This window comes from Clupea harengus, chromosome 14 (genome assembly GCF_900700415.2).
Source record: "Clupea harengus chromosome 14, Ch_v2.0.2, whole genome shotgun sequence".
Classification (NCBI taxonomy): Eukaryota; Metazoa; Chordata; class Actinopteri; order Clupeiformes; family Clupeidae; genus Clupea; species Clupea harengus.
This window is the reverse complement of record NC_045165.1, coordinates 18,850,586-18,861,312: the sequence shown is the minus strand read 5'-3', so window position 1 is coordinate 18,861,312 and position 10,727 is coordinate 18,850,586. Positions and strand designations below refer to the sequence as shown.

Genomic DNA, 10,727 nt, shown 5'->3' with positions numbered 1-10,727 from the left:
CAATGATTTGTGGGTATATTTATTTATAATGTAGACCACATTTGACAGTGTTAGACGAGAATGAGAAGGCATTTCACAGCCTTTTACTTTCAGCAGAGTTCACTCATGCAGAACAGTCAGGGCTGGCTGTCAGAGTTGCTTCAAAAAACAAAAACTCTGTTAAAACAAATAGCACTTTTACTCATGACTGCATGCTATCTTAAGGCCCAGTGAGTTCCTGGAGAATGCAGAGAAATGTTGAGATGATGACACGTAACATGGTTCCAGAGTGTGTGTTCTGTCATCACCTCACAGCTAAACTGAGGGAACAAAATAAGGGAATTCATACATCAATGAACAGAGTGACCTTTGCCAATTTTGAACACACAACTCGAGTGCAACATGATGGCATTGCAAAACAATTTGTTTTGGTGCACAAAATGTTTTAACTTTGTATGAGCACAACTGACTGAATAAACCAACTTTAAGCCTCAGCTTTCAGGTTCTCTGTGGGTTTAACTTTTTTTCTTCATTTCCCCCGCATTTTTTTTTTGTCAGGAACAGAAATACATTCCTATTACCTATAAAAACAGACAGGTATTTTTGGTTTAAAAAATGGATGGGAACAGGACCAAGATTCAGAGGGCATTGTATAATGGAAATGCCCCACGGTGTAGCCCATTACGGCATCCACATTTAAATGTCAAAACACTGTCACTGCTATGAGGGGTGAGACGGATATGTTTTTATTAAGGTAACTTTTAAACTTGAAGCGGCATTCTTTTAAACTTTCTAACCGATGCCCCCCTCTAAGGACTGAACGATTCCATAAATACCAGAAGAACCACAGTATGAGACGGCTAAAATTAAACAACTTCCCGTAGCATTATTAGGATTGGGCCAAGCCTGTCTACCTAAAATTCTTGTCCCCATGATCAAAATAATTGTATCCCTATAAGCTATGACTTCATATACATTATACCAAATACAGCACATTAACAATGTTAATATCTAAACCATATATTTAAATTGCAAAGTAAACAATGGGGTTGGGTCTTGTCCTTGGCCTGAAGACAGACAACATTGAAATGATTATGAAGACACTGGCTAATGTACTCCATAACAGAAACTGAATATCTTTCTTTCTGGCTTTAGTGTTTACGGTTGCTGCCAGATGTGCGAGTTGCACACTGGGATGCAAGTTATACTCTTGTCCTGAAACCCGGCTGTTGCTGGCATTTCATCATCTGCCATGGTAGAAAAACAGCACAGTATATATTTTTATCTTTAAGTGTGTTAAAAGTGGCAGCCCTGGTTGTAGGTTCGGGAGCCTCTAACTCAGAGCTGTCTGGCAGCTCTGTACGGGGAGCAGGGACCCCTACGAGGAAAGCCCCATTCAGACCCTCCTGAAGAAACCCCCCCAGCTCTAATACACTTATCTCCTCAGACTCCCAGAGACGCAGGCGGCCGCTCCCGCTGAAATCCCTGCTCCCTCTTAGGCTCTCTGGCTCTGTGCACAGCCTGGGTGCCTGGCTGGCTGGTGGTGATGGTGGCAAGAGAGAGGAAGAGGGGGGGATTCTACATTAAGAGAGGGGAGGAAAAAGAAAAGAAAAAACGAAAGAAAAGCGTCTGTGTGGCCGGCACAGATAAACACCCGCAGTGGCTGATTACGCTGACACCATCGTGCAGTTGTAGTTCAATAGCTTATGCGGGATTAATGAAAGACAAGGAGAGGCTAAAAATGCCTGTGCCTGCATATTAATGGAGTCGCTTAGCTGGAAATGAAAAGGCAGAGAGGAGAGGCTGGTGGGGAGTGGGGAGTGAGGAGAGAGGAGAGAGGAGAGCGAGAGTGCTTGGGGGAGGCACTAGGGGGAGTATTGTACCCAGGGAACGAAGCGTCTGGACCGGGAGAGGAGAGGGAGAGCGGACCTCCCTTATCCAGAGTCCTGCATTTCAATGTGACTGCAGCAGTAATTATTGGCAATGGCAGTGATTATAAAAATGACACAGCAAATGCAATTTTGCCCCAATTTGCAACGCTAATGTCCCCTCATTATCTCCCAAAACGAGGGCTTTTGAAGGTAAAACTCAAGCACATTGCTGAAAACCATCTTTCTTGCTGTCACGGAATATATGACCAAACCTCCCCTTGGTCCCACAAGCACACACACACACACACACACACACACCCACACAGACACAGAATAAAACTGAGTAATAACAGACATCATGGCCGCCTTTGGGGTGGGGGTGGGGGGGGGGGGGTGGTGGTACAGATGATCCTTTGTACAGACGACCCTGGGCCCAAGGTCAGGTGGGGTTGCATGCAAAGGTCTATGAATAAACAGTGTGTTGGAGAGGAGAGACGTTTAACCATGCACAAATAGAACATGCGTTGTGTGTGAGTCGGCAAGCGCAAATGTCCAGTCAGTGATCTGGTCTTGAAGATCATCTTGTCCCCGGGCCCTAGCGAGACACATAGTGGGACTTGAAGATCATCCTGTCAAGAACACATAGCGGGCCTGACAGGCATACATGGCTGAGCCTAGTGAGCATTTACATCATCCCCCTGATCCGGTCCCTAAGGTAGGATGGGTGTGGTTTTAAAGGGTCATTCTACTTCTCAAGGGTCTACTTCATACTTCTCATTCTACGTCTCACAACATATCATTTAGTTTAGTTTTCACCCTGCACCTCTTGGCCTACATAGTCATCTCACCTAACCCGTTCACTCCGAGCAATCAAGCGCTGGGTGGATCTAAACCCTTCCCGACAGACAGAGTCAATGATGACCGAGGTGCACGTAGGAGACAGCCATATAATAGGCACATCTTCTGGACGTCCATCACCTGAAAATAATGATGACAGAGTGAGCCACTTTGAGTAGCACAGGCTATGATGCAAAAAGGGCGCATTGTATCCTAACGAGACGGCACAGCCTCCTAAGCCTGCACGGTGATGGATGTGTGTAATTGACTTTCCTGTAAAAAAAACCCTCCTGCATTGGGGAGGTAACGCTCGGAGCGGCTCGATCTCACCGACGTGTGGCTAATTTAAGACGCCGGCGTGGTGGGCCGGGCGGCGTTTCACGCTCCCGTGCGCTCACAGCACCCCGCTCCCGCTACTTGCAGCTTACCAGCGAATGGTAATGACAGAGTAATAGGAGAGAGAGTGTGAACGAGAGAGAGCGAAAAAGAGAGGGAGAGAGAGAGATGACAAGAGGAACAGATAAAGTGGCAGCAATAAAAATTATATGACTGCATACATCATCCTGGCAGCGTATAATTTTATCTCAGAGGGCAGGGCCTTTACCGAGTGCATCGAAACGGATGTGGTACCGAGGGCACCGGAGTGGGCTACGCGTGTGCCCCAGTGGAAAGGGTCCTCTGCCCCCCCCTATTGTAGTTGGCCAGCTGAACAAACAGCCTACCTGGAACACCTGATTGTGGGTTTTGTCTCCATTTATACCATACATCTCTGTAGTACAATGAATGCAAATAACTGATAGTAAATTATTGAGCCTACGCCCCCCCCCCCGGTTGTGCAAACATTGCTGATTTACCTTGAATGGACAAAGGCACAAAGAGCAGATTGTGGCTGCAATGCATTATCTTTACATTCTGCGCATCATCAGTGTATTCAGGCAACAAACTCCTGTTGAAATATTACAATTTCCATTGCATTAAAGAAAAACATCACTATGTCCTGGAGGTGGCAACGGTGACAATTGCTTAGCTCATTGGGAATGTTGTTAGTTTAGCGTGGCTTTGCAAGCCAAATAAAAGGTTCTAATAAACCAATTTATTTTTTCCATCATGTGCAAGTGACCTTCTCTTCACCCCAATAGAGGTAATTAATCCTACTTCATTCTTCTAGAACACTTTTTTTCAACAGGGTCGCACAAAACCTCCTTTCTTCAAAGCAAGTAGACCATTCCTCTGCCTTTTTCAAGACCGTTTCCAAATTACACTGCAATTATGTTTTGGCAAAATGATCAGGAACATTCATTTATTTTGACGCACAAAATAAATAAACAGTCAGCACTAAGTAATTCTGTAGTGCGTTGTACAAAAATGTAAAACTATTACAAGGTATATGTAATATAACGTAAATTGTAATATACTGTAATAACCAATTCTTAAATGTAATCCTCTTTCACTATGAAAACACACATCTCACACATCACAGGAAACACACATCTCAACTTCCATTAAACACCAGTGGGAGGCTATTCTCTGTGTTTTACATCCACAGTAAAGGTGGTCTGCTGATGTTTTCTCTCCTGGCACATTGGCTTTGTCAGCCGGGGGTCCATTGAGTGGCTCGTCATAGACAATCTCTCTCCGGCTCCAACACGGCTGACATCGATTGAGCAGATAACACCGCATCCCCTCAGCCTTTTCAATGAAGGTCAGCTCTGTTAAAACGTCACGGCACGCGGTGGAACGGCAGAGAGGGAGGGCGAGCGCACAGCCAGGCCAGCCTCCAGAGTAGGGAGAGGAGAAAAGGGCTCGGTTATCACCAGGACAGGTGTCACGTTAACACACTGGAAGGCACAGATGAGACTGTGAATAGAGCAAAAGAGAGAGCAACAGCAGGGGGCCTGGATCTCCCCAGTGAACTGCACTGCCGTCATGGGAGTCAGAAGGAAGAAAGAAAAAAGACGAACTGCAAAAGGAAGCTGGCGGTTTTTGTGAAAGGACTCATATGCGTTGTCAATATCTTTAAATACTTTATTTATAAATATATGTACATATACATTTTGAGGTGGAATCTCATACGTTTGACAATAAACACCATATTTTGCTGTCGATGCTTGCTTTGAAAGGTTTGACTCAAAACTGCCAACTTTTCATCGGACTTTGACCTTGAATTATGTCAGAGGTCGAGGTCATATCCTGAGCTATTCCTCTTCTTCTTGGCTTTAAGATCCTGTTCCTGCTGCTCATGTTGCCCATCCTTAGGGCTACCCTCTGACTCCCTGGAGGTCGTGTCCGTCGGGAAGGCCTGCCCATCACCCAGGACCTGCCTAACGGTCATGTTGACCCTGGATGTGTGTAGGTACCTGGAGCACAGTTCCCAGTCCTCCAAAGGGACTTCCTGCATGAGGCCGTCAGTGTGGAGGTCTGTCCCCTGTTGGGATTCCTGCAGACAGGCAGGCAGAGGTTGCCCAGTGGGTGCGGGGACGATGCAGGGGACGGCGTGGTAGAGAAGGCGGCTGGGGCCTGACATCACCATGATGTCACCGCTCTGCATGAACATGGGCGTGGCCGGGTCCTCCCTCCTGGTGCCGCCAAGCAGGAACACAGCAGCCTGCCCGAAACTGTGCCCGTTCAAAATAAAACAACATCCATGTCAGCCTTGCAAATGATACTCTGTAGTATTTTGTCTGCAAGCTTTACTTGTGATCCAGTCGTCTATTGTTGTATTGATAAATGACACTGAAAAACCATCATGGAGTTTAAGTCAAGGAAAAGAAAACAAACGCATTACAGTTAGTAAGGTACACAAGAAACATCACAACAAACAGTTCATTGCCCATTAACTGGCAACACCCAAAAGTCTAGCTTGTGACCCTAAACTGAAAGTGTTGAGGGGAAAGTAACTGAACACAACAACGAGGGAAGAGATGACATGAAGGAAGCCGTGATTGTGTAGAAACACACCTGAATGACAGAAGGGGGCGTGTGTGATCAAGCTCAGATTCATCCACGTGGATGCCCAGAGAGGAGTCGGCGCGGTAGTAGTTCAGGATGCCAGCCTCGGCGCTGAAACCATGGAAACCACAGGCGGCAGCCACCTCTTGGGATACAGAGTGGAGGTCGGGGGGGAACTGAGTGTAGTGGTCTGCAGAGTAGGTCTGACATGAAAAACAAAAAGTGATAAAATAAAACAACAACAACACATGTTGCACATATCGGGCTTCTGTGGATACATATTCAGGCACTTTTACCAAGACAAATATAATTTTCATGAAGACAAATCCTGTGCGAACCCGAATGATAATATTGTAAACAAAAGAGCAAACTGAAAACTCATGAATACCTGGACTCGTCATGAAATGTAATCCTGGCAGAAGCATAAACAATATTCATAGCATATTTGCTGCATGAAGAAAAAAAATAGTTTTTCCATTTCCTGCATGCGATTAAAGGCAGCGTGATACAGGTCAGCCGTCCACTGACACTTCCTTTGAGTTCTCCTCAATTATTCGTCCCCACAACATAAAAACAATCTGAATAATGAATCACAGCCTCTCTGTTTGTCTTCGCTGGTCTTTCTCTTTAGTTGCATCAGTGTGCCCTTGTGTCTACAAAGAGGCGTACAAAAGCACAATCAGCAAATAATCACAAGATGCCTCTCCCTCTCTTTCTGTCTGTCTCCTTTTCTCTCTCTCTAAACAGACACAGTGGATTCAGATTGAAATGAGGCCAGTGGCTTCATCTACACAGCCACTCAGTAAGGTGGCGGAAGGGGTGAGGTAGGGTGTGTGTGTGTGTGTGAGTGTGTGTGTGAGTGTGTGTGTGTGTGTGTGTGTGTGTGTGTGTGCGCTTCTGCTTAAAATTCACAAGTTGTTGTCAGACATTTGGCAGTGTCAGAGCAGGGCCGGAGTTAATGAATCGAGTGTGCGACTCCTGACTGATTTAATGGGACAGAAGACTAAACACTTTGATGTAATTAGCATAGAAATGAGACAAGCAGGCGTCATGCCTGCACTCACAAATGAAATGTCTTGAAAGGGCCACACGGCGCTGGTAGGACCATGGACACAGGAAGTCCTCTTAGAGGGGCTCGACTGGAACCAGCAGCTGTCTTTTCTCAAACCTTTTCTCTAATTTACTCAAGATTTCTGATGTGTAAATATCTGGCACTAAGTGCTATTGATGGTGTTCATATAATAATGGTCCGTGACTAATTAGTTTCCAGGAAACATTGAAATCTATAAAACACACTGAATGAGAAGTGCTACTGTCACACATAGCTAGCAGAGTACTCATTTGGCTGTTGATCCACAATATTGGACAACGAAAAGTTTATATTTTCTCATTTACAGGGTCTTAAATAGAAGAATTTATCCAACCCGATTAACGTCACCTCAGTCCCTAATTTTCAGCAGCTATTTGGCTTCTCCTCTTAGACAACTCCACAATGACCTTGACATTGCTACAAACAGAGGTTAAACTGGGATCTGGGGGATAGCTACAGTGAAAACACATTGTGTTCTGTGTATGTGGATTGTTCAGAGTAACTGTTATTATAGACACTGTTCCTAGAAAAAGATATCACAGTTGAATTTTCTAAACATCTTTTTTAGAATATAACTATCTAAATATCCAGACACCTCTGGGGAGAAGATAGAAGATTCTCATTTTTTTGAGTTTATTTTTATTCATGTACTTTCTGTACTTTTGCTATTTTGGATAAAGCAACAGTTTAAATTAATTTGAAGGAAAAGGTTCACCTCTGTGAGGCACAAATGTCTTTTTTTAAATATTATTATTATTTGCACTTAATTCATGTTTCCGGAAACACTGAAAATCCTGATATACATAGAAAAGGCCAAGTCTTTGCAATAACCCAACTTAATTATCTACAGTAAGTTGTAATTATAATAAACTGTTTCATTATCAGGCTGTTGCCACTACTGCAAATATTCTTGGATTTAAGCAGCAGAACTGAAAACTATCTGTAATAATCCACTTGATACGCCATCGTGATTAACCAGAGGAAACGATATTTGGACTTTTGCTGAAAATAAAATAAAAATAAAAAAAAAGCTCTGACAGTGCTGATTCATACTGAGCAAAACTGTTTTGTTCCCAATGATTTCACTGTAGAAACTGTGAATCTGTGCAGGAGCTCAGCTGTTTGCTGTGCAGAGAAGCATTTAGGTTAATATGGCTATGTGACTTTTTCATCTGAATTTTGACCATACAAAACAGGATCTCCTTCGCATAAAGTTGAAAAAGAAATCGATTCAGTAGAGGGGGGTGAATTAACTTGCATGAGAGTAAGGTTGATGGAAGCTGCCATTTGATCAAGTTTTTCCAATAAAGTTGCCATATCAACCTTACGTTTTGATCCCACAGCTGTTCACAACTCCTCCCTTGATTAGGAGAGTTGTCCATTTGTATTTCGCACATTGCGCAAAATTACGCAAAAATTACGCAAAATTACTCTCAGTTTGGAGAGGGCATGGATCCTCTTGCTGTGTGATGCTACAGCTGTTTAATAAAGTAAAAGAAACGGAGTCAACATTCTGCATTCTGTCTGTTCAGAGTGAGACAGTGTTCAATAGTGAGACAGTGTTCAAGAGTGAGACAGTGTTCAAGAGTTTATGTGAGTCGGTAATGCTGTGATACTGAAGGAGGCGGAGCTGAGCTCCGGCAGGGCGCGATTTGTATGTCAGGAGGGGGAGCTCATCTCTGGCAGGATCCGGGCCAATGTAACCCCCCTAGGGTTTTTAAACAACCCCTTACCTTGGAGTTCCAGTCATAGTGGTAGCCCAGGGTCACCCAGCGCAGTTTCTCCAGCAGGGTCTTGGGCTCCCTCTTGCCTTGAGTCTTTTTCCTGTGATCATACACACACAAACACACACACACCATCATTTAAAACAGGAAAAGTTAGGAGTGATAGATTAAGTTGAAAAGACCTTGATCAATTTATATTGCACATGCAGAGGCATTATTTTGTGTTGATTTACAAATAATATGCATTCACTTTCAACCCATATCTATATGCTTATATATATATATATATATATATATATAGCTCTACCTATATCTGTTGTGTGTAGTGCAGTGATGTGGCAAGCTGTCACTTGAAACTGATCTGGCCTTGCAGATTCTCTACACGGCCAATCAGTGAGCTTAACAGGATGATTTCCAGTGTCCACCAAAAAGACCATGCTGTTTTGATAAACCACTAAAAACTATATGGCTATGTCTCACAAGGTTTTTTTTGTTTGTTTGTTTAGTTTGATTTACCAGCTGGCAGATAGTACATGCTACTTTGGTTCATGTTTTAGCACAGTAAGATTATGGGATGGCATTGCTATGCTACCAACACAGGTCCACATTCAAATGTTTTTAATGACACAAGTGTGGCCACAATGTGACAGGGTCATGAGAAATTGAAGAACTTGTACTGCCTTTCTTCTTTTATGGTAATACGATTTAAATGTAACTTAATCTCATACACATCAAACTAATATGGCCCAAAAAAGTAAAAAAATAGCGTGATTATTTTAAATGTCCATTATCCAGGGACAACTAGCTTTGTAGCAACTGCTTTCTTTTTCAGCAATTCCCTCCACATATACAAGCAAACAAGCACTTCAACAGCCTACCTAGGGCAATCCCAGTCTTCTCTCAAATGCCACTGGGCTGCTGCACTGAATAGTTACACTGTTTTTTTTCCTCCTATACTTTTTTTTCTCATACCACACAGCACTTTATCTACCCACTGTTAAAAACCACAATAACTTATTTGTGTACCGAAGGATGTCTGCACTCTTCTTCCAGATGTCCTCAGTTTCTGTGGGGGCCATGTGCATATCCAAGTTGCATACATTTGGCTTCTGTGGGTAAGTCTTTAGACACTGCCTGACCCAGTGTTGTTGGGAGCCCGGTAGGAAAGGATTTGAAATAAAGATGAACCCTGTTTGAACCATGACAACATTGTCACAATAAGACAGCATGTCACATACACATCACTGATAAAAAGTCAGTTCCTTCAATATCACAATAGATAAATAACTCAACAAAAAATGAATCAAAACTGCATTTGTGTACATAATGTTGAAACACATACGTTTAGCATGCAGATCACTTTAGGTTGCATCTTGCAACATCAAACATCATTTAGTGGCACCAGAAAATGGTTGATGACAGAGACTTTTGCAATGAAAGAAAACAAAACAAAATAATAAAGAAAATGGCAAACATATTCCAGCATTGGTAGTCGGTTAGTGCAATACCGGAGTGTTCTTTCAGTCCAAAAGCCCTCCAGTCTCTTACAGGTCTCAGACCAGCTCTGCATGCATCCGTCTCACTCACTGCAGAGGGGTTCAGCTCAACACTAAAGACCTAGGCATAAAATTGTAGTCATACTTTCAGAAATCACACCACACCGTCAATGCCTTGTAAACAAAAATGTGATGTGCAACTGTTATTTTCATTCCCTCTGAATTACAAAATTCCATCGCAAATTCCATAAAGCACTTCTGACTTCTGAAACTGACTTGTCCTGAAGACTGACAGTGAACTCATCTCATAATACACTGAGCCAGAGCCCATCTCTGTTGCCCTGGAAATCAATTATTTCAATAATCCATACAAGAATGCAATACATCAACGTATTGCATGTTTGCAACTACTGATAGATCTGACAAGCATATCGTATTTTATATGAGAAAAGTGGTCTTTGAGGCTTAACTCAAGGACTCACCATATCATTCTTTAAGTTTTTGGAAAAGTCAATGACATCGCTGAAATCAGGTGGAGGATTTCTGCGTTTATAGAGCTTAAAAATCTTTCTAAAAGCATCTTCCCCGTGTTCCAGTACGGAGGCTGCCATCTTGGCCATCACTGAACTATAACCTTTGAACTGAGATGCGATAATGCGTACTGATATTTTATTTATTCAGGAAATTTAAAAAGACCTTCTTATCTTACTCATATTACTAATAAAACTGAAAACAAACATATCTAACGTGTAGTACAATTATAGCGTTACGAAACCTCAGC

General features: G+C 42.9%; 1 protein-coding gene across 1 annotated transcript; it reads right to left on the bottom strand.

Annotated features, from left to right (window-relative positions):
• Positions 1–4,698: 4,698 nt before the first annotated feature.
• Positions 4,699–10,640, bottom strand: alkbh1 (alkB homolog 1, histone H2A dioxygenase). Its single transcript, XM_012836862.3, has 6 exons — positions 10,429–10,640; positions 9,959–10,067; positions 9,477–9,639; positions 8,460–8,550; positions 5,646–5,839; positions 4,699–5,302 (listed from the first exon to the last, which is right to left on the bottom strand). Exons 1-6 carry the CDS (start codon positions 10,564–10,566, stop codon positions 4,858–4,860), a joined length of 1,140 nt encoding a protein of 379 aa, XP_012692316.2. The 5' UTR covers positions 10,567–10,640; the 3' UTR covers positions 4,699–4,857.
• Positions 10,641–10,727: the final 87 nt, after the last annotated feature.

What these genes read in the sequence shown, in the direction of transcription:
- alkbh1 (XM_012836862.3), bottom strand. Translation starts at nt 10,566, where the DNA reads ATGGCCAAGATGGCAGCCTCCGTACTGGAACACGGGGAAGATGCTTTT. An exon ending in AAAACTTAAAGAATGATATG is followed by an intron (nt 10,068 to 10,428) that starts GTGAGTCCTTGA and finishes TTTTATGCCTAG; the next exon opens with GTCTTTAGTGTTGAGCTGAA. An exon ending in ACTATGACTGGAACTCCAAG is followed by an intron (nt 5,840 to 8,459) that starts GTAAGGGGTTGT and finishes TTTTCATGTCAG; the next exon opens with ACCTACTCTGCAGACCACTA.